Genomic DNA, 23,795 nt, shown 5'->3' on the forward strand with positions numbered 1-23,795 from the left:
CTGTTTTACCGCTCAAGTGATCGACATCCTCAGGAATGTTTCCCAGACCTTCGCCAGTAACCCTTCGCGCCGTATATAAAGTACCTACCTACCTTATCGGACACAACAAATAAAAAATTATTAATTATCTAAGAACGTTCTTTTTTAATAAAAGCTATAAGCTAGGAAATATTACCAAATGTAATCTTTAAAATTGTTTGAGGGAAAAAACAGAATCGTCTGCAGTTTCATTCTTATCAATGGCAAGTTCAAAACTAATGAAAAAATTCCTTTTGTTTAACGCTTCACTCGAACAATCTGGAATTTTTGGACTGTTTATAAGAATCAGGGACTAAAATTGACACCCACTGTTCAAATTTCAGGACGCTAGCATAAACGGTTCTAGAGTTATAAGAGTTGCATTTGGTAAGAATAAAAAGATATAAAGACAAGCTCTTCATTTCATTATGATAGATTTTGTAGAAAAGATCGATTTCGAAGAGAAAAATAGGAGAAAACAATTTTTATTGGCCAGACGTAGGAAATCAAATCTATATGAATCACAGCTAAGACTAATCAATTAAAATATATGACTCTGTATGAATCACAACTGAAATAACAATGCGTTAAGTGAAGAGCCAGGATTGCCTGGTTGGTAGGGCACTAGGTCCATGTCCAATAGGTCGTGGGTTTGATCTCCGCCGCTGGAAGACTCCCCGTGTAGTAAATGGTAACTGGTGCACGCTAAATTATTCGAGTCGCAAAGTCCTCTATGTTCTCATAACAAATCATTCCTCTTGGGGTACTGACCCAAGAGTTTCCCTGTTTTCTGGATTGGGTTCAAAATGACAAGGCTAAGTAGTTGAACATTAGTAATCGAAAACCTAAAAATTGGGTCGGATGTTCAACGACTGTTATAAAATAAAAATAAAAAATGCTTTAAGTGGAGTCGTGGTGGCTCAAAGGATAGAGCGCTCATTTCCCAATGAGGTGATCCAGGTTCGATGCCAGCGAAAGAGGGTCGATTCGAATTCCGCTCCTGGCTAGCACCGACCACAGTGCTGACATAAAAAAATATCCTCAGTGGTAGACGGATCATGGGTTAGAATCCTCTTGCCGTCAAGCTAACCTTGAAAGATTTTCGTGGATTTCCTACCCACGTAACGCAAATGCGGGTTAGGTGCATCAAAAAGTTCTCCACAAAAGCAAATTTCTCCAAATAACTTGATACAGGAGTTCCCTTGTCTTCTGGATTAGGTTTAAAATGACAAGGCTACGGAGTTGAACGTTAATAGCCGTCCCTAAACTGGGTCGGCTGTTCAACGATGGTTATAAAATAAAGTATGAAATGCTTTAAATGATGCCCCGTAATCCGCAATAATCACGAACATCGGTATTCCGGAGTTAACAACTTAAACAATTTTTGCTATTTCTACAATGATAATGTAAATACACTAAAGAAAAATAAGAAACAGAACGTTTCATTTCAAGAAAGACAAGAGAATTCGGAATAATAATTCATCATTAACAAATTACAAAATTTGGACGAAATCGGTCGAGTTATAAAATAAAAAAAAAAAATTTTTTTAACTGTTTGCACTAATTGGCATGGTTGAAGCCATCATTCAATTAAATAAAAGAAAAAATAAATAAATCCAGTTGGCAAACTATTTTTAACCTTATCGCGTTCTAATTTTAATTTTGTTTAAATTTATATTCCGATAGGAAGATTTCCTTACTTATAATAATTTGTTTTAATATGTCACTAAAATTTTTTTTCTTCCAGAAACGTAAAAACATAATAAAAAAAAAATTTAAATAATTTTTTTTTGTTTCTGTTTAAATTGAACAAATTTATTAAAACTAAATTGTAATTTTTTATTGCAATTTTCAATAAAAAATTAGCACCTTTTAAGCACTTTTAAGGCAATCAAAAAATATTTTTAGTCCCATTCCGAAAAAAAGGATTCCTAATTAAAATCAGTGCAGTGATAGAAACTTTTTTTTTATAGTTTAAAGTTCTTAATTTATAAACATACAATCAATAAAATTCAAAAATTCTACATAATNACGAACATCGGTATTCCGGAGTTAACAACTTAAACAATTTTTGCTATTTCTACAATGATAATGTAAATACACTAAAGAAAAATAAGAAACAGAACGTTTCATTTCAAGAAAGACAAGAGAATTCGGAATAATAATTCATCATTAACAAATTACAAAATTTGGACGAAATCGGTCGAGTTATAAAATAAAAAAAAAAAATTTTTTTAACTGTTTGCACTAATTGGCATGGTTGAAGCCATCATTCAATTAAATAAAAGAAAAAATAAATAAATCCAGTTGGCAAACTATTTTTAACCTTATCGCGTTCTAATTTTAATTTTGTTTAAATTTATATTCCGATAGGAAGATTTCCTTACTTATAATAATTTGTTTTAATATGTCACTGAAAACTATTTTTCCAAAAACGTAAAGCCATAAAAAAAAAAAATTTAAAATAATTTTTTTTTGTTTTTGTTTAAATTGAACAAATTTATTAAAACTATGTTACAGGGTGCGTAGCCAGATTTTTCAATAAAAAATTAGCACCTTTTAAGTACTTTTAAGGCAATCAAAAAAATATTTTTAATCCCATTCCAAATAAAAAAAAAATTCTAATTAAGATCAGTGCAGTAATAGAAATTATTTTTTTTATAGTTTAAAGTTCTTAATTTGTAAACATACAATCAAAACTTTCAATTCAAAAACTTTACATAATCATGACCTTACATAATCATGATAAAATAACTAGTTTCTGATAAATAATGCAGAGAAAATTGCGAAAAATCCGGCATTTTTTTGCAATTTAGAAGGGCAATCGATATGGGAAGAAAAAATCTCTTTTTAAAATATAGAAAATTAAGTACATTTTACAAACCCCGAATAAAAAAAGCACCTTTAAGAGCTTTTAAAAAACGTAAATCAAAAATAGAACCTTTTAAAAACGCTACGCACCCTATGCTACTAATTACTTTCATTACTCCAAGAGCAATGCAATCAAAGTAAGTAGTGCTATTTAAGCAAACATTAAAGAGCTGTTGAACAAAGACAAGAATTCTTGGATAAATATGAGTGTGACGTTTACAGCCGGAATTTCGTACGAACTTTTATTGTGACATCGAAACGCAAAACATCAACAATAATTGTGATTAAAAATAATTATTTCAATTGGGATTGCTCTCGTACAATTTCATAATGTATATCTAATAATCTATTCTATTTATCTATTCCATCTATTAATAATAATATATTCATCTAATATCTGATAATAATCTTATATAATAATTTATTTTCTAACAAGCGTTGGCTATCAATTTAACCCAATCCAGAAGAACTCCTGGATCAACCAATCTGGATGCTTTTGATAGAACTATCTCGCATTTGCGTTACATCAGGGGTCTGTCCAGACATTTTGCGAAAGGTCCGGTTTTCGTGAAATTGTGAAAAAATTACTCACATTCTTTCAACCAGGGTCCTGCTCTTATGAACTTGAGCAAATAGGGTCCGGTTATTGCAAAAAACTTTTTCAAGGAGTTTTTAAATTGTAAATAGATTCAAGATTTTGTAAAACTATAATTAAAAAAATTTAATTTTCAAAAATAAAAAGCAATTGCTGCTTCTAAATTAGAGATGTATTTACAAATATTTGGTATTTAGCCCATACTGCTGAACGCAGAATATTCATTTTGGACGAATAGTGGAAGAATCGTCTGCCAAAGACAAAACTTAATTCGTTTACATCCATCTTTCTTGTTTTCTGCCCTGGAAAGTATTTATTGAATTAACAAAACAATAATGAAGATAAACAAATTTGTGAAGGGTCCGATTAAAAGAAAAATCATTTTGAGAAGGGTCCGTTTTTAAGTTAAAATATTTTGTGAAGGGTCCGTTTTTATGAAAAGATATTTTGTGAAGGGTCCGTTAATGGACCCAAATTTATTCTAAACAGACCCCTGGTTACATGGAGAGGAAAATCACGAAAATGTGGGGATTCTTAACTCATGATCCGTCTGCCACTGAGGGTATTTTAAGCGAGCACCGTGGTCGGTGCGAGCCGAGAGCAGAATTTGTACTGACCAGCCATCGCTGGGATTCGAACCTGGAGCACTTCATGGGGAGACTTTATCCCGTTAATATTAATGAGTTTTATAAACATTTGAAGTTTTTATTCAAGTTGATTATTTAAAATGACTAAACTCAGGGGATTCATTTATTTTCAAAAGACTTAGATGATGAGGGGACGGACAATCCTTTTATTCGGGGGACGGGATACCCTGTTTGGTAGGGCACTGGACCCATGTCATGGGTTCGATCCCTGCCGACAGAAGATCCCTGCCAGTGTAGTAAATGGTGACTGGTACACGTTAAATCTGTCGGGTAGCAAAGCCTTCCTTGTTCCCTCTGGGAGTACTAATCTAGGAGTTTCGTCTTCTGAATTGGTTCAAAATTACAAGGATACGGAGTTGAACATTAGTAGTCGAAACCCAAAATCGGGTAAAGTGTTCAACGATGGTTATAAAATAAAATAAAATCCTCTTATTCTAACTGGGGGGAGGAGTTTATATTTTGAGTAAGGTAAAATTGTTCAAATTTTACTTTTTTTTTTTTTTGCATGCGTTTAACTGCTACGTTTTTCATCTTCCCTATTTGAATGAATACTGTTCTTTATTTTCAATACATTTGAATTTACTTTGTGTGCTTTTCAATTTAGCACGCTCTCGCCTTGAGCAACGGTTACAGAAACAATTTTCGCAGCATGGAAGTTCATTTACTGAAAACAAATTTTTACTTAAATGTTTTTTCTTTCTTTCTTTCTTTTACACTAGTGATTCTAAATATCTTCTTACCTCAGAACTTGTTAGCGAACAATGAACGCAGACCAAATGCATTCAAATGATTAAAACGCCTTATAAATCTAAGTATCTTTTAAACTGATTAAACAGAGGGAGCATTTTATATTATTACTTGAAATATTTCGATATTAATGAAGGAAGTAAAATAATACGTGGAATATAATACAGTGATCTCTCTCGTGTATAATTAGGATAATTTATCTTGTTCTCGCCAATTCATTCCTATGAACTAACATTTCATACTGGAAATGCTTGAACTAATTTAAATAACACAAATTATTTTAGGTCAATAAAACCTCCTACAAGTTGAGTATCGTAATCATTAGTTCAATCGGCGAATGTTTAAATTTGTCAAGCGTCAGAAAAATTGCCCGAATTCCCAATGCACCGTATATTTTTGAAAATAAAGTATGAACTAAAATAATTACAAAAAAAAATNACAAATATTTGGTATTTAGCCTATACTGCTGAACGCAGAATATTCATTTCGGACGAATAATGGAAGAATCGTCTGCCGAAGACAAAACTTAATTCGTTTACATCCATCTTTCTTGTTTTCTGCCCTGGGAAGTGTTTATTGAATTAACAAAACAATAATGAAGATAAACAAATTTGTGAAGGGTCCGATTAAAAGAAAAATCATTTTGTAAAGGGTCCGTTAAGTTAAAATATTTCGTGAAGGGTCCGTTTTTATGAAAAGATATTTTGTGAAGCAATTTCTTCTAAACAGACCCCTGGTTACATGGAGAAGAAAATCACGAAAATGTGGGGATTCTTAACTCATGATCCGTCTGCTACTGAGGATATTTTAAGCGAGCACAGTGGTCGGTGCGAGCCGAGAGCAGAATTCGTATTGACCAGCCATCGCTGGGATTCGAACCTGCAACCATCGGGAGACTTGATCCCGTTAATAATAATGAGTTTTATAAACATTTGCGGTTTTATTCAAGTTGATTAGTTAAAATGAAACTCGCGGGATTCATTTATTTTCAAAAGATTCAGATGATGAGGGGACGGACAATCCTCTTATTCAGGGGCCGGGATACCCTGGTTGATAGGGCACTGGGCCCACGTCGTGGGTTCGATCCCCGAAAGCAGAAGACTCCCCGTGTAGTAAATGGTGACTGGTGCACGCTAAATCTTTCGGGTCGCAAAGTCCTCCTTGTTCCCATAACAAATCAATACCTCTGGGAGTACTAATCTAGGAGTTTCATTGTCTTCTGAATTGGTTCAAAATGACAAGGATACGGAGTTGAACATTAGTAGTCGAAACCCAAAATCGGGTCAAGTGTTCAACGACGGCTATAAAATAAAATAAAATCCTCTTATTCTAACTGGGGGGAGGAGTTTATATTTTGAGTAAAGTAAAATTGTTTAAATTTTTACCAATCTAGAATTTTTTTTTTTTTTTTGCATGCGTTTAACTGCTACGTTTTTCATCTTCCCTATTTGAATGAATACTGTTCTTTATTTTCAATACATTTGAATTTACTTTGTGTGCTTTTCAATTTAGCACGCTCTCGCCTTGAGCAACGGTTACAGAAACAATTTTCGCAGCATGGAAGTTCATTTACTGAAAACAAATTTTTACTTAAATGTTTTTTCTTTCTTTCTTTCTTTTACACTAGTGATTCTAAATATCTTCTTACCTCAGAACTTGTTAGCGAACAATGAACGCAGACCAAATGCATTCAAATGATTAAAACGCCTTATAAATCTAAGTATCTTTTAAACTGATTAAACAGAGGGAGCATTTTATATTATTACTTGAAATATTTCGATATTAATGAAGGAAGTAAAATAATACGTGGAATATAATACAGTGATCTCTCTCGTGTATAATTAGGATAATTTATCTTGTTCTCGCCAATTCATTCCTATGAACTAACATTTCATACTGGAAATGCTTGAACTAATTTAAATAACACAAATTATTTTAGGTCAATAAAACCTCCTACAAGTTGAGTATCGTAATCATTAGTTCAATCGGCGAATGTTTAAATTTGTCAAGCGTCAGAAAAATTGCCCGAATTCCCAATGCACCGTATATTTTTGAAAATAAAGTATGAACTAAAATAATTACAAAAAAAAATTTTTTTTTTCGTTAAATTTTCGAGCTTTTTAAATAAATGCAAAAAAAAAAAAAAGTTTTAGTTCCCAAGGGGAAAAAATCAAAAAATGATTAATGTTATCAAAGCATCGAATTTTTCCATTGTGTTTATAAAATATTAGTTAAATTATTTTTAAAAAAGTCTTTTTATTGCAGTTTTACAACATTTTGTTAAAAATGGATAGATAGAAGAGAACTACATACAGTAGTCAATATAAAATAATTTTTTTTAAAAAATAGGTCCTGTTTTCTTTAAAAAAATTTCCTTTCTTCCTTTCATTCCTAAGGGGGCCCCTTACTAAACTACCAACATATTTTCATTGTTTCTTAGAGCAGTGGTTCTTAAAATGTGTTCATTGGAAACATAGAGTTAGAACATTCGTTGTAACTGTTAATCACATTTAAATCTAATCAATAATCCATTACCTATTTGATTTGTCGATTGCCATTATGAATTTTTATAGTTCAATGCCAATGAAAAAGAAATGACGATTTCGATTTTAAACATAGATAATTTTTCTAATATTTTGAATAATCGAAATTCATTAAATAAATTTTAAAAAAGACATGCGTTATAAAAAAATTACATTGGTTTTTCCCATCAGCTTGGCTTTTCAAACAAAAAATAAATAAATAAATAATTTTAATAGAGACACATATTTTCCTAATGATCATTTTCAAAGTTATAGTAGTTCTTTTTAGTAAAAGCAAACGATAATTCTATACGTTAATAATAAATAGCAAGCAAACGATAATAATAAATGATATTTTATTCGTTTTCAGTTCATGTATATACTAAACTCATTTCCACGCCTGATCCCAGACTCAAGATTATTCCTTCCTTTCATTAAATATTTTCAAAATTAAATATTTCACTAGTTATTACTGTTCACAATTATCTTTATAAGCATTATTTATATAATGAGGCCCAAAGCTCATCATTTAGTGTTCCATAACGATTGGGAACCTCTGCTTTAGAACAAACAAGTAAAGAAAACAAAAACATATGGAATTCAAAATGACTTACCCCATGCGTACCCATAGAGTTGGTGCGGGACAGAAGAGGGTCCACTGTCCACACAGAGGTTCCAATTCGGCCAGAGTGTAATTTCGCCATCCGACAAAAACAGAAAGGTTTTGACAGACGACTCTCTGCTGTTCTCTTCTTCCGTTTGGGATCTGAAAACACAGAACAGGCGCACCTGCCCTTTCAACCAATGAGAAGCCTACCTTTTCCTCCCCCCTTTTCCCCGCAGGAAACCATGTGACATGGAAATCGACACACCTGCTTTTTTGTAGCCTGTAGTATACGTGACGCTTCATTAATAAGCTCAAAAACAGGGGATTTAAAAAAGGGAGCTTCTGTGCGTGTTCCTTTTTTTTTTCTGTCTTTATATCCAGAATTGCATCTTTCGCTCTTGTTCTTGTGGCACTCACCAATGTGTTTTCCTCCCGTTACTTTATGGATGTTCCTTTTATCATTTTTCTTTATAAATTTGGAGCATTAAAAAATACCGATTTTACCTTTTTTTAATTTTGTACTTTTTTGCCATTCTAAGTAATTTCGTCTGTTAGTATTTATTTTATTTATTTTTTAGCTAATTAGAGCTAGTGGTGTTAGCTATTAGTTATTCTTTACAAATTTGGAGCATTAAAAAATACCGATTTTCTTTCGTAATTTTGTACTTTTTTGCCATTTTTTGTAATTTTGTCAATTAGTATTTTTTTTCCCTTAGTTAATTCAAGCTAGCAGCGTTAGATATTAGTTTTTCTTTACAAATTTGGAGCATTAAAAAATACCGATTTTCTTTTCTAATTTTGTACTTTTTTGCCATTTTTTGTAACTTCGTCAATTAATAATTTTTTTTTAGTTAATTAGAGCTAGCGGCGTTAGCTATTACTTTTTCTTCACAAATTTTGCGCATTAAAATTTTTTTGTCATTCAGTACTTTTTTTTTAGTTAATTAGAGCTAGGGCAGACCTCCAATATGCTACCCTTTTATTTACAACAAAATTTAATTTTATTTTTATATCTAAGGTCATTCGGTTCAAGTACATTACTATTATTATTTGTCTAAAGTAATTCAGATGAAAAAAAAATAGAATTAAATTTTTTTTTAAAGTGACTACAATTGATCCCTACTTAAATCAATAAATAAATAAAAAAAAAATTGAAAAGGCGTCTAATGGAAGGTAAATTCAAATAAAAATAAAATATTTTGGTACAATTTTCCTTATTGTGGAAATAATTTCCGAAAATTCCTGATTCTTTTCGTCATGTTTGGTTTGTTAGTTTACGATAATATAATTCATAGAAAAACAAAAGTTTTATCGTATGAAATCTCTTTTAAGATCAATTTTAACGCATGCTAGTGAAACCTGGACCCCGTCTTGTACGGATGATATTATGTCGGTTACCTTTGAGAGAGAGAGAGAGAGAGATCTTGAGAAGTATTTTTGAAAGAATTTTAAAAAAATGGTGTGTGGCTTAGAAAAATAAAATTAGAGCTTTATCAATCATATAATGAACCTGACGTTATTAACTTTATTAAACGGCAAAGAATAAAATGGGCAGGTCACGTTATCAGAATGGATGAAGACACAGAAAGAGTTTTCAATGCCAGACCAGTTGGCACACGAAAAAGAGGCAGGCCGAATTTGCGATAGATAGATGGCCAAGAAAAAAATCTTTAGGTCTTAAAAACCAAAAACTGAAAAATGTTAGCAGGAAAAAGGTTAGCCAAAACACTTCTTAAGAAGGCCAAGGCCCACCCGGGGATATCGAGCCATTGATGATGAGTTTAGGATTACATGGGTCTTATATTCCAAGTTTACTTTGTAAACAATAGAAAAAAGACATTGTCAAGTAATTCATTTCGTTCTTCCCCATCCCTTTCACTAGATTAGGGTTAAAGGGTTCCCATGATCCTTGAAAAGGTTTAGTAGTGGCAGTCAATTTAGGTTGATGCTAGAGTATATCTCTTATTTAAATATACCACTTTAGCGTTAAGTGTGTTAGAAGATGGGTCATGGGTTAAAGCGTTCACCTCCCAATGAGGTAAACCGGGTTCCAATCCCAGCGGTGGCTGGTCGATACGAATTCCGCATCCGGCTTGCACCGACCACAGTGCTGACGTAAAATATCTTCAATGGTAGACGGATCCTGGGTTAGAGTCCCCTTGCCGTCAGGCTAACTCGTGGAAGATTCTCGTGGTCTTCCTCTCCATGCAACGCAAATGCAGGTTAGTCTTATCAAAACGTCCTCCACGAAGGCAAATTTCTCCAAATACATGATCCAAGAGTTCCCTCGTTTTCTGGATTGGGTTCAAAATTGCAAGGCTACGGAGTTGAACACAAGAGTAAGAACATATGTCCGAAAGACTGGCCAGAGTTAATTATCAAACATAATACATCGGGCTTATCGTTTTCCTGCGTTAAAGGATGGGTATTTCCTTTAATAGTTCTTCCGAAAAAGTATCAATAGCTTAAATATTTAAAAATTAGGAAATCTTTAAATTGTCTCTGCCGACGTTCATGTTCCAAAGTAAAGTAAAAGAAACGTATTTTTCCTTCACACTTAAAACAAACTCTTAATTTTCTAAAAAAAAAAAAACTATCAATTCATTGCATTATGAACTTGGGAGTCTATTAAAAAAAATAGCAAAAACGGCTTGCCTATTATAACTACAGTTAAACCCACCTATAGGGAACACGGTTTATAGTGAACTTTCGGATATAATGATTGTCAGCTCCCGTGCCATACAACATACGTATAATTTTATTTTTTGTGAATATAGAGAATCAAAAGAGAAAAAAAAAAGAGGAGGTTGCATATTATGAACTTCTGTCTTCGATTGATTTTCTTCATTTTTATAATAATTTTGAAATTTCTACTTCAAAATAAATACATATACTGATTTATAAAACTATCAATAGCATGGAATGTAGCAACAAGCATTTTTTCGAGTTTCCTTCATTATTGAATAGCATTACTGAATTGGTTCAGCATTCAAAGAAACCCGCAATCTTCCAGTATCTGGACCAAATGCTTCAAGTCAAAGCCGATGAATTTGCTAAGCGATTGGGTGAGACTACATATATAATGGCTGATTAGACAGGTTTAAAAAGCGGAATAACATAAATTCAGGACAAATGATCGGAGATTCGGGAAGTGTTTTCATATTTGATGTTGAGGATTGCACATCAGCTAAAGATAATGAATTATTATTTTTTTTTTTGAACTCAAATCAAAGAGGAATAAAAAATAAAAGTTAGCACTTTTCGTTATTACGTATTATTTTTCAGTTATTTTTGTATTTCACTTTATGGGTCATTTATTTAAATAATGTGTAATAAAATTTTGGAACCATTAGTTAAAATTGTTTGTGGAACGGATATAGAGAAGTCCCGGTTATAGTGAACCGAAATTTCGGTCCCTTGAAGGTTCGCTATAGCGGGGTTTGACTGTATAAAACACTTCAGTCCTACAGATAACCAATCGAGAGTGGAAATCTTGATGTTTACGAACTTAGTTTTAATATGTTTGCGAACTTAGTAATAATGTTTACGAACTTAGTTTAATATGTTTACTGTTTTAATATGTTTACGAACTTAGTTTCTTGAACTAATAATTTCTGAAAATTCTTATTATTCACAATATTTTTACTGAGTCTTTTGAATTTATAATAAGGTCTGTCAGCTCCAGTTAAAATTTATTAAACTGGAAAAACTCTCATGTTAATAATCGAATTTGATTTAATTTCTTGACTTTAATCTTTTGCGTATTCACTGTTTTGCTTTCGTTACAAGCAATTTTCCATTGCTCGAAAGCTCGTATTAGATGTGCTGGACGCAAAGCGATACGTTAATTGAGGAACTTTTACGATTATATAATTTTAGACAAATACGGGCTGTCATTTGAAGAAAATTTTTATATTTACTTTCCATTTAAAGGAATTTCTCAAACATAAAAATTTTATTTTGCATATAAAGTTTCGTAAAATTTTAATGTCCAAAACAAAACTAATAGAAAATTAAGTAGAACTAGAACTAAATGCAAACTTGGTTTTATCGGTGAAATGGACTTTAGACTAAAGGTTTGAATGAAATTAGTTCCCACATAGCAAACTTAGGTTTATTTCAACTCAGCAAAAACATTTTAATGTAAACCTAAAAAGGTATGTTATGCGGTTTACGCGTTCTAACCTTAAAACGAGATCTGCAACAATCTGCTCTATTCTACGCACATTACCCTAATCCAATTCCCTGGAGAGAAAAAACCTTCGATATAAAAACCTTAAATCGAGGTTGACTTAGGATTTTCAAGCGTGTAAAAAACCCTCTCATAAAGGTAGTCTGAAGGTGAAAATAATCTTAAATCTAGATAATTATAAGGTTTCTTTTCGCAACGTCTTGTATGCTCAGCTAAAATCCACCTTGTCATGAAATTTTAATGGACGATGCTATTTGATCCTATCTCTAGTGTGACGTCAGCTAAAACGTCATGATGGACCTAAGTGACCATTTTACCTAAGTGGCAATACTTTTTAAAAAAAGCTTTAAAAAATCATTTTTAATCCACTTAGAATTGCAAAGGTTTGAAACTGCAATATTTTTGCATTATTGAAAAACTGTTTTTAGTACAAACATTTTCGTGGCAATAAAAAGAAAATTCCGAGACAAGGTTGCATGCTTTCTGGGTATGGTGTTAAATTAAACCACGTTTCAATTATAGGTGAACCGTAATTTCGTATCATCAAATTTAAGAAGTTAGGCCATAAAGTTTAGCTAGGCATCTTATTAAGATAGATGCAAATGTGAACTATATCCATGCTTAAAACGCACCAAAATTTCTAACATTGATAGTTTTAATTATTTTATTGGAACAGATTTAAGAAGTTTTGAACTTTTACGTGACTTATATTATTAATTTTATTTCTTCTTAGACACATGAAGTAGACAACTTGAGAACTTCTTTGACAAAAGCAGAAGAGGATCTGAATTGGCAAAAGCAGTCAACATTTAACGTTTTAAAACTTCTCCAGGATACTGAAGTAATAGCTGTTTCTGGATTTTTCATCTCAAATATTATTTTTTAAAGCACTTTTGAATTCTTAGAAAATGTAGTTGGTATTTAGTGAGGAATTTCCTTGAGAGTTTAAGAAAAGAAATATTTACTTGTTGTTTAATCAAATGAAATTTCTTAAATCTATTCATTTTCTAACGATGTATCATTTCTTTCCTTATTTTTTAGAATTTTAAATTTGCAGCTATCTAACACAAGTGTCTGCAAATGTTCTAGATATTTAAAGCATTCCATTTTATTTGCTTATTTTTTGCATGCAGCAACCTATTAAAACATTTTAATTAAATTTCCAATTCTTTTAGAGTTTCTTAAAAGTTTTTTTTCTTTATAGGCGAAATATAACCAGGATAGATTGGCAAAAGAAACTGAAATAATAAGCTATAAAAGACAAATTGAAAAACTGGAATTTGACACAAAAATGTTGAAGTGCGAGGTGAAAATTCTCTTTCTAATTAATGTTTAAAAATACAAGTTATCACAAGCCTAAATATTTACAAGCTATTTGTAAATAATTGTTTTTTAATTTTATTTCTGTGATTTTTCAAGGATTACTATAACTTATGATGTTTGAAGCCGTAATCTTTAGTAACATGCATTGCTGGTTTGAAGTATATATATTAAGTGATAACTTCTTTAGAACTTGAAAAATGTATCATTCACTAAGCTAGAGGTTGCTTTCTTCTGTATAAGCTAGCTGATCTGATTAAGCTAAAGGTTCTGTATTCTGATGAATCCACTCTTGTAAGTGGATCACAGGAATTGGTGATCTATGCCAGTTTACCTGAAGATTTAATACGACTCTTCGCAGTTTAATATATTTATATGTTACTATGAATGATCGAAATCGGTGGTTGTTGACTTCTAAATGTGAATGTTGACAATCACATAGTCACTTTGGTAAATTTATGAAATATATACTAGGCCTAGTTAAGTGCCACTTGCCCGTAAGCCCTACATCAATTTTTTTTTAAGGTTCAGTGCCACTCACCGGTATGCAATATATCAATGTTTTTTTAAGGTTCTGTGCCACTTCCCGGTATGCCCTACATCAATGTTTTTTAAGGTTCGGTGCCACTGCCTGGTATGCCCTACATCTCTGTTTTTTTAAGGTTTGGTGCCACTTCCCGGTATGCCCTACATCGATGTTTTTTAAGGCTCTGCACCCCTTCCCGGTATGCCCTACATCAATGTTTTTTAAGGTTCTGTGCCACTTCCCTGTATGCCCTACCTAAATGTTTATTGCAAGGTTATGTGCCCTTGCCTGGTATGCTCTCATATGCTCAATGTCTTTTTTGAAGTCAAGAGCCACTGCTCAGTGTGTAGTACTGCGAACACTGATGTTTCTCCTAATCTATCCTCAGCAGATGTTGAAATATCGAATAAATATAATAACGAATAAATTAATATCAAATCGGATATAGAAAATATTTCAGACATTCACCAAAGCGACTCTGTGATTGTTGACATTCACGGGTGAAAGTCGACATTCTCTTGATTTCGGTCATTCACAGTAATGTATATACATGGTATATCACATATCTACAGAATTTCAAGTCATTTGTCTCCTTTCGCTACCTTTGTCTCTTTGACTGCCACGGTTTTCCACCAGTTTCCTCTCCCCCATTACATATTAAGTAGCAAGTTATGCGCTATCTTGTTTTTCATACTCTGTGTTTTTTCCTGGAGAAGAGTGTTCCTTTTTGGGTGTTTGCAGCAATCTAGTTAAGAACGACTGATTCTGGAGTTAGCACCCCCACATTGTTAGAATTTTCATTCTAAAATTATGGTAAAATAACCGGCAGCAGTCTGTCCATCCGATTAACTGCAAAGTTTACGGTAAGGAATATTTTTCACCGTTATGGTTTTGAAACCGTTTACAACTGGTAGGGTTATAAAATCATGAATACGAAACTAAACGGTTTTTTAACCATTCACAGTTAGCATGGTTTCGAAACTGTAAAAAAAGAAATGTGACTGGACATAAGAGCTAGGCTTCTCGTTAGATAATGAGCATCGGGGAGTGCAGGACACTGAAAATTCTTCATGTGTGGAATGTAAGTGTCAACGCTGGGACTCGAACCCCAGTTCTGTCGATCATGAGTCAATAAAATTCTTATTTCTTAACCGTTTTAGAAAAAAATAGTTAATAAACGACTCACTGTTAATAGTTTCATTACCATCTTATTTATGATTATTTGGCTGCTTTGTTTAAGTACGGTAACATAACAATTGAATAGATTGTTATTTAACCATTTTTTTCGAGAAATTTCTAACCGTGCAGTAAATCAGAACAAGAACTATGAGGCTTCTGCTGTTTTTGGCACAAATCCCATTCAAAATGAACCATCCTTTCAAAGGAAAGCAGCTGGCGTGAATTGATTGAGTCCTTAGTTTAATATACGAATTGGATCATTTTTCTTCTTTTTCTTTAGGTTGAAAATCTTGAAAAGCTGGAATCAGAAAACGTGAAATTAAAGGAAGATATAGAAAATTTGAAATTGGAAATTGCTGATCTTGTATGAATGAACTGTCGTTTTTATTTTTCTTAAATGATTCTTATGAAAAAGTAACATACTTTGCTAAAAATTAAAGTTATTGAAACGAGGGTGGATTGAAAAAAAAAATCCCAGTTGTAATTTAGTAAAACTCGTAATGTTGTTCGTAATGAAATAACCTACTAAAGCAATAATAATTTATTTTTATTAAAATTAAACTGAAATTAGACTGAATTGATTTTATTAAAATTAAACTGGAATTAAAGATTTTGTGTTACACAGAAAAGAAAACTGCGAATATTTTTTTCAGATTGCTTGGCTGTTATAGGAGTCCAGTTAAATGTTTGTTATCTCTATGAAATTATTTTTTTTATAATCAATGATTTATTTTATTATCCTTCATAGATAGCATATCATCTTTGTGAATATAACGAAATGCTCTTCTTATTTTTTAATTCAATCTAGAAATTAAAGAAACTCGCAATTTAAGTATCGGAGTACAATCATATTTATGAAAGTTATAAGAATAACTTATTTTAATTAAGATAACATTAAAATAAAAATAATTACATTCTGTGTTGCCCACAAAGGAAAACCTCGAAAACATTTTTCAGATTGCTTGGCTGTTATAAGATTCCAGCTATATTCTCAGCATTATCTCAATGAAATTGTTTTTAATGATCAATCTTTTTTATTATTATTATCCTTGATAGATAGCTTATGGCCGGGATAGCCTGGCCGGTAAGGTAGTGGACTCGTGTTCCTGACAATGGGAGTTCGAATCCAGCCTGGCAAAGAATCCCCGTTTATGAAACGGTGACTGGTGCACGTTAAATATATCGGTGTCACAAAGTCCTCCAAGTTCCCAAAACAAATTAATATCTCTAGTGGTACTGATCCAAGAGTTCCTTGTCTTCTGGATTAAATTCAAAATAACAAGGCTACGGAGCTGAACATTTTTAACTGTAAACTCTAATTTAGATCGGCTGTTCAACGACGGTTATAGAATAAAATATAAAAAAATCATAACAGATTTCTATTTTTAAAAACAACTAAAAAAAACGGGAATTAGAGGATCTGTATAAAAACCTCATACGTTGAAATCGGCTATGAGTGTTAAGGCTTAAAATCAAACATAAATGTAAAAGGAAAGAATTGAGGCCACCGCATTATTATTATTTAAATAATTAAAGACAAAAAAAGACTCTAAATTTATAAGTGATTACTGAAATATTGCTTTTATTTTCTTCTTTAATGAAGCTTTGCAACGTAATTTGTTTGAAATTCTATTATATTTTTTTTTTATTGTTAATAAGTTTTTTTGCTATTAAGTTGAAAATGAAAAGAAAAAATTCAATAGTCGAATAAATCCGCATGAAATAATTTTTTTTTCTTTTTCAAATTAGGTTCGGAAAAACGATGAATTAAAGAGTGGGATGCGAACGTTTGGTGAAATGTGCGTTGAAACTACACTTGATACGGTAAAAAATAAAATTTTCGATTTCTAAAAATATTTTAAATTGCTGCTAATCGGAGCAACTTTTCTACGCATAATTTTGCAGACTTGTCTCCTCTATTTTTCTGGTGCAAAAACTTGACGAGCATACCAGAAATTATGTTTTTTATAAAAAAGAAAGAAAAAAAAAAGCTGGCTAAGCTGCTCCGATTCAGAATGTGATAATTTTTAGTAAAAATTTTTAATTATTTTAGCATTTTTCTTAAAGTTTTATTATTTTTAATAGTGTGTCGAAGAAAAAATGCAAAATGCTGCTGTATACACTAAGGAGGATTATCCCAAAAGATCTGAGATTCAACGAAAAGTAAATATTTCCTTAAAAAATCTGAGAATGACTTTTTGGGCATTTACTTAAAAAAATTATACTATGCAATCACTATTACCCTTTGGCAAAATGGGTCTTTTTATAGATTTTATTTTGATGGTGTGCGCATTTAATTTGGACGTCATTGCACTTTTCAACTGTGTTCAAGAGGAATTGTAAACAGTGCGCATGCGTCGTCATTGCTTGCGTTCCTATGGCGACCACTGCTATTTGATAATTTTTTTTGAATTCTTTTTTTCTTTTTATTTTCACCAGCAGTCATTCTTAATGTATTTACATAATAATAATTTAAAGTATTTTTATATTATTTTTATTATTAACTTATAATGACTGTCTTGACGTTGATTTTAATATGAATGTTAATACTGAAGAAGGAAAAGTATTTTGTGACATCTTGAAACACGTATATAGGCAGGATTTGAAGACCAATCCTACGACAAGCATCCATTGAGACAGTTTTTGCAACCCATGATTTGGAATGTTGTGCCGTTTATCGATGTCAAACCAGAAAAAAAAGCATTTGGCCGATGGGTAACCAGTGATTGTAATAAAGCAATCACAATTTTATTTCTTTATTTTGTTTCTTTTATTTTAATGTTTTGCTATCGTGTTTCAGAAATTTTAAATTTACGTTTGAGGGGACAGCTAATTAATTACAGCTTTCATTAACTTTTTTAAAGCTTTAAAGAAAATTCATCGATATCATTTTTAAATAAACTTTGCATACAGGTTTAAAATAATAAACTATGTGTTTATATTAAGTTGACAACTGAATCCCGAACCTTTTTTATACGTTTGAGCTGTGAAGTCATTTGATTTGCTCAGGCAGTTTCCTTCTAGTTAGACGCAAATTTTCGCACAAAAATCGCTCTCAAGCTCTCAGATAACTCTTCATCGAGCACAACTTAATGGCCACTCATTAAGATTCCATTTCTAAATTTTGCATTTTAATGACAAGTTCTATTAGCTGTAACAGCCTCTCTATACGCAGCACAATTGTCACGAGTAGCTTTTTTTTGTTGCCTTAGAATTGAGATTGAAAGCAAAAAAAAGGAGCTGTCGAAAATGACCAGTAAAACGGAAAACTTAATGACTTAGGTTGAACATAACATCTTCTTTCGAATGATTTGAAACATCATGCTTACAACGTTTCATGGCATTCCAAGTCAAGAAGGAAAGTATAAGGAAATTTTGAAAGTTCTTGATGGTCCCATCAAAACATTTTGATGGTTTATGTTGGTATCAGTGTGATTTATGATGGTCCAACATCATTTGACGGTCACCATCATCCAACATATTCCATTACGTGTTTATAGTTTTGATATGCCAACAAACTTCCATTATTCCATGATGGAAAGGCTACTTTAATACTATGAAGGTCAACCATCAAGAGAAGTTTATCTCTCATGGACAAACAATCCATGATGGTTCCAACTATACATTTCCATGATGATTTAATGGGAATTCTTGTTGGTTCTTATGAATATACCATCAGAACAATTTCATTTTTTTTGTTGGACCATCATAAATCAATCCGAATTCCTACGTTGGGATATTGGTTGTTCATGATCGTTCCAACATTTGATTTCTTAGATACTATGATGGAAATTCGTAATGGTTAGACATGAACAAACCATCAAAACAAGTTGCTATTCTTATGGTGTACCATCCTAAATCAGTCCGAATTTCTACATTAAGATGATGATTACTTATGTTGGTTACCATCAAAAATATAATGGTTCATGATGGAATTATGGATAGTTATCATCAAGATTATGTTGGTCCATCAATGAATAACCATCAAAAATTTTAACTAGGGATGCAAATTGTTATTATTTATTTTTTAAAAAAGAGAAAGAAAAATGCAGAAACTTAATACATTTTAATGTCCATTTCATCAGAGCTGCCCGCATGGTCCTTTTTTATGAACTTCAGCAAGCCTCCACTTTTATAAGACAAACATGATATTCATTTCTGTATTAAATAGTGATTATTTAATTCTAATTTAAATTAAATATTCTCTTTAAAAACTGAATTTTAAAAGGAAATTTCTACTCTTGATTATCTAGTAGATTTGCGAAAATTATTTTATTCCAGATGAAATTTTAAAACGAGTATATTTTTAATGGATTATAAAAAAATATTGAAGTAACTTGGAAAAGTATTAAAGTAACTTTAAAGATAAATTGTAATCTGTAAAAACTCTCAATAACTTTTTTTTCCTCAACAGAATTGTGGCAGTGTTCCTTCCAAGATGTATAATGGAAACGACAATGAATCGAGTCTTTTCGTTAAAGATAAAAAGCACGAGGTTTGTTCGATTTTTATTCCCTTAATTTTTTATTTTTTCTGGCAAAATCCCAAACTATTAATAAATATTAATCAAATCTCATTTATAATAGCTATATTTAATTTTTCTTATTGAGGTAATCTTGATGTAATAATATATATAGAGTTGAAGGCCGTTGTTTACTGGACTGGTTGATTGATTGAATATTGTGTAAGAATTAAAGAAATAAAGGAATTAAAATAAATTAAAGAATTAAAAGAAATAAAAAAAGAAATTTGCTACCTTTAGAATTAGTTACAATTTCATGTTTTTAGAAAAACGTATCAGGAAAATGTCATGTCAATGGCATTAATAATGAGTTAGTTTTTGAGTTGTTTAATAGAAAATTTTTAAATTTCTTATTTTTTCTTTCCTTTTTGTGCCACGCAATGCAATTTAGCTAAAACTATTTATTGTTGAATTATGATTTGTTACAGCGACTTACAATTATTTCTGTAAACATGCAATAAGTATCTTTTTGTTTTGCTGTTTTGTATTTATTTTGGAGTTTTGCGTTTTCCTTTTAATTTCTCAACAAAAAAATAAAACTAAATGCAGTAAAATCATTTATTTTTTTTAGTCATGTTCTCTTAGGTCTGAACATAGGAAAGCCTATATTTCAAATTAGTTTTGAAGTAATTAAATCATTTTAACGACGAACGGTGATTCTTTTTTTCAAAAAGAAATTATGCAAATGAAGTCAAAATATGGGAAAACTAAATTTAATTTTTTTTTTCTTCTCAATTTTGATTTATCTGAAAATTTCTGAATATCTCAATTTTGAAAGCACAATGTATGACTATGCTGTCTTCCAAAAAATGCGAAAACAAAGGTAGTACATGATTAAAAGAATTCATTGACAAAAATATGCATATAGAAATAAATTCAACATGATTCAAGCTCTCAAAAATAGGCACCCATCCTCAAGACTTGTTAGACGTCTGGAATCTGGACAGCGTCAGAAAATTTCTTTTCACTTTTTTTTTCTTTCAAATTCAATTGGTAGGATTCTCTGTTGCCTTTATAAAGGGTTAATTTTCAATTTTCTCAAAGAAACTAATTAGTAACATAATTTAGCAGTGTTTTTTAATTTGATAACATAAGTTTGCATTAATAAAAAGTAAATCATTTTTCAAGCTGAATAAATAATTTTAGGCATCTGAAATCACTAATTTTTCATTAGAAACCATTTGATTAAGATCATGATTTAAACAAGGAAAATACATAGATTTAAATTCTGTAGTGATTTAAAATCGCTCATGATAAATCAACTGATTCAAATCGATATAAATTCCTGCTTATAAGAGGTTTAAATGTTAATAAAATGGTAAATAAATATTTTTGATAATCTTATTGATTAAAGTTTAAGTTTGCACACGCATTTATCAAATTTCTGACAACATTAAATGTTATTTTGTATTAGGTTGGTAACTAAATTCCCACAATCCTTTTTTAAATCAAGATTTTTTATATTTTGCATGTCATTAAAAGCTTTTCAATATCATAAAAATGAAATGTCAAGTCAAGAAAAAAGAACTTTTTCGATATCGCCTTCTTTTTGCTATTAATCAAGATTGGTAAAGCCGTAATAGCTGCTGATGACATTTGTGCAGCGTGTTGGGAGGAAGTCATAGTTAGAAGAATGAACGAGCATAAATTGCGCTAAAGGGGGAAAGTGTGATATGAATAATGACCTTTGACCTCCTCCACACTTAGAGCTGCTGAAGAGTGAGTCTGTCAAATAGCATGAAGTGAGGACAGTTCCTAACCGTAAACTTTCAATTAATCCTTATGAATTTATTAAATTTTTAAAAAATAAATCTAATATCTTTCAAATACTAAAATTTTTTTCAATGTTTAATTAAATTAAATTTTGATGCATCATCCTGAATTCTACCAGCAGTTAAATCCATATAATTATTAACAAGGTAATATTTCCTGGTGGTTCCTTTTGGTGTTTTTTATATTTTATTTTACATTTTGTTTTTTTTGAACCAACAAATGAGGGACCCCATACACAATTACTTAGCAAAAAACTACATCGACTTAGAAGATAACATGCCGTATATTATATGTGCTTGGAAAAAAAATCTTTGATTCTAAATTATGAAAATAAGTGTCTATCAATATCATGCTTATGTTAACAATCGGAAAAATTTTTAAAAAAAGAAAGGAACGAGAGAATATTGAGAAAGAATATCTGTTGGCGAAAAACAGTCATTTTTATTTCCTACTTTCTTTCCCCTCCCATGACGAATTTTGGTGAGGAGGAGAGTTCGATAATTGATGTCACTGATTGAAGGGGGTAGAAAATTTTGCGCAGTTCAGGTCGACCCAGAAGGAACCACTCGTGATGAATATGCTAAATTTGAAAATAAAAATTTTGGCTTTAAAAGAACGCCTCGTTTTAGCCACCTAATTGAATTCTATGGAAAGCGATTAAACTAACTTTTGCATAAGAATTTGGTATCAAACGACTGATAAAGAAGTTCGAATGCTTCTGTGGGGAAAGAAGTTATTGGCAACGTTAACATTCATCTATGAGAAGGTACCCCAACACAGAATTACGTTAACATATTTTATATACTAGTGAATTGGAATTATATTTTTGTAGTGGTAGACACATTACAGCACTCCCCCACCAGAACTATATCTGTGATAGAATTCGATGAACGGATACCACTAGTTCATTCATTGCTGTTTTGCGAGAAGCTGGGAGAGCTGTATTAAGATCACCGTACTATTAGATGTTGATCGTGTGAGTGGTATTAAGTTCTTGGTCGTGGTTATTCCTGTGTTGCCATTAGCTGTCGAGTGTGCACAGGCAGACGTTGTGTGTGATCGAGACTGAGTAGCAACAGCGCAAAGAGGTAGATAATGTCGCAGTTACAAGTAGCAAGTCTACTGTTCATTGTGGACCATCCATCGAAGTAGGCGTTTCTATCAAGGTAGGCATGGGCATGGCAGATCGTGTCTAGGTCACCAATGTGGGGAGAGAAGTTATCGACAATGTCTATGAAAAGGTACCCCAACATAGAATCGTGTTACATGTCTTATATACTAGTAAATTGGAATTGAATTTTTGTAGTGGTAGACACACTACACTTCCATACTAAAAAAAGAAAAGAAAAAAAGCGGAACTGGAACTTGGTTACCCATTATAAGCACTTCTAAATTAAGTAGTTATTTTTAATTGCATATAAAGTTTATTTTAAAAATTGAAGCACTCAAAAACTCTAAAATTATCCTTAATTTAAAAAAAATGTCTTATTAGCAACCAGTGAATGAAAATATAATGCCAATGCCTCACGACGATAAAAAATGGGATATTAAGTCTTCAGGACGCTTGGAGAAAGTGTATGATCAGGTAATGTATTCCTTTTTTTCCTTTCAAAATTTATAAAACTAAATATTTTATAATTTTATGAAATGTAATAACAAGTGCACACAGATCCTAGAAATTAATTGGAAAAATAAATTGAAAAATATATATTTGATAATTTGTTTTAACATTTTATTTTTTTACTTATTTAACCTAGTCAGTATTAATTTGTTCACATATTTCAGTACTTTACCATACTAGGTATATGTTTAAACATGATCAAAGCTAAAGGTATAGTGACTAAAGTTTTTGTATCAGTGTATCAAATTAATAAAAGATCTAACAGTTTTCTATCTATAAAATTCTTACAAGTATTGACGTTTCTTAATTTCGCTGGCATAAATGATTGAAGACTTACGATTGGTTAGGAGGTAGACTAAGTTTCGTAAAGCTGGCTCTTATAGTTAAACCACTGTGTCTTTTCAAGCATTATTGTAACTTTAATCTTAATTTAAATGCTTAACTCTTTCATTTATAGGTTAACTCGTAAGACATGATAACGATTATGTCGTATCCGACAAGTCGACATCGTTTGTCGGAATCAAATGTTGTTTAGACAAGCAAGTTTCTCCTCAAATCGTGGCGAGTTTATTTGTTATTGTCTATCTTTTCTGTTTTATATCCTGTTTTGATATCATTATTTTATTCTTTTAATCAATTTTAAAGTAAAAGTTTT

General features: G+C 31.4%; 2 protein-coding genes across 2 annotated transcripts in view; one reads left to right on the plus strand and one right to left on the minus strand.

Annotated features, from left to right (window-relative positions):
• Nucleotides 1-8,206, minus strand: part of LOC107447315 (low-density lipoprotein receptor-related protein 2) — a 42,719-nt gene extending 34,513 nt beyond the window's left edge. The window contains exon 1 of the mRNA XM_043047767.2: nt 8,015-8,206. Coding sequence (XP_042903701.1) covers nt 8,015-8,104 — 90 coding nt within the window. The 5' untranslated portion in view covers nt 8,105-8,206. The remainder of the gene's footprint in view (nt 1-8,014) is intronic.
• A 1,803-nt stretch (nt 8,207-10,009) lies between these two features.
• The window catches only part of LOC107456497 (uncharacterized), a 28,535-nt gene continuing 14,749 nt past the window's right edge, over nt 10,010-23,795 (plus strand). Inside the window, exons 1-8 of the mRNA XM_043047759.2 lie at nt 10,010-10,045; nt 12,933-13,040; nt 13,404-13,505; nt 15,505-15,588; nt 16,974-17,048; nt 17,310-17,387; nt 19,639-19,719; nt 23,012-23,104. Of these exons, the coding sequence (XP_042903693.2) occupies nt 10,010-10,045; nt 12,933-13,040; nt 13,404-13,505; nt 15,505-15,588; nt 16,974-17,048; nt 17,310-17,387; nt 19,639-19,719; nt 23,012-23,104 (657 nt within the window). The remainder of the gene's footprint in view (nt 10,046-12,932; nt 13,041-13,403; nt 13,506-15,504; nt 15,589-16,973; nt 17,049-17,309; nt 17,388-19,638; nt 19,720-23,011; nt 23,105-23,795) is intronic.

This window comes from Parasteatoda tepidariorum, chromosome 5, assembly GCF_043381705.1.
Source record: "Parasteatoda tepidariorum isolate YZ-2023 chromosome 5, CAS_Ptep_4.0, whole genome shotgun sequence".
Taxonomy (NCBI): Eukaryota; Metazoa; Arthropoda; class Arachnida; order Araneae; family Theridiidae; genus Parasteatoda; species Parasteatoda tepidariorum.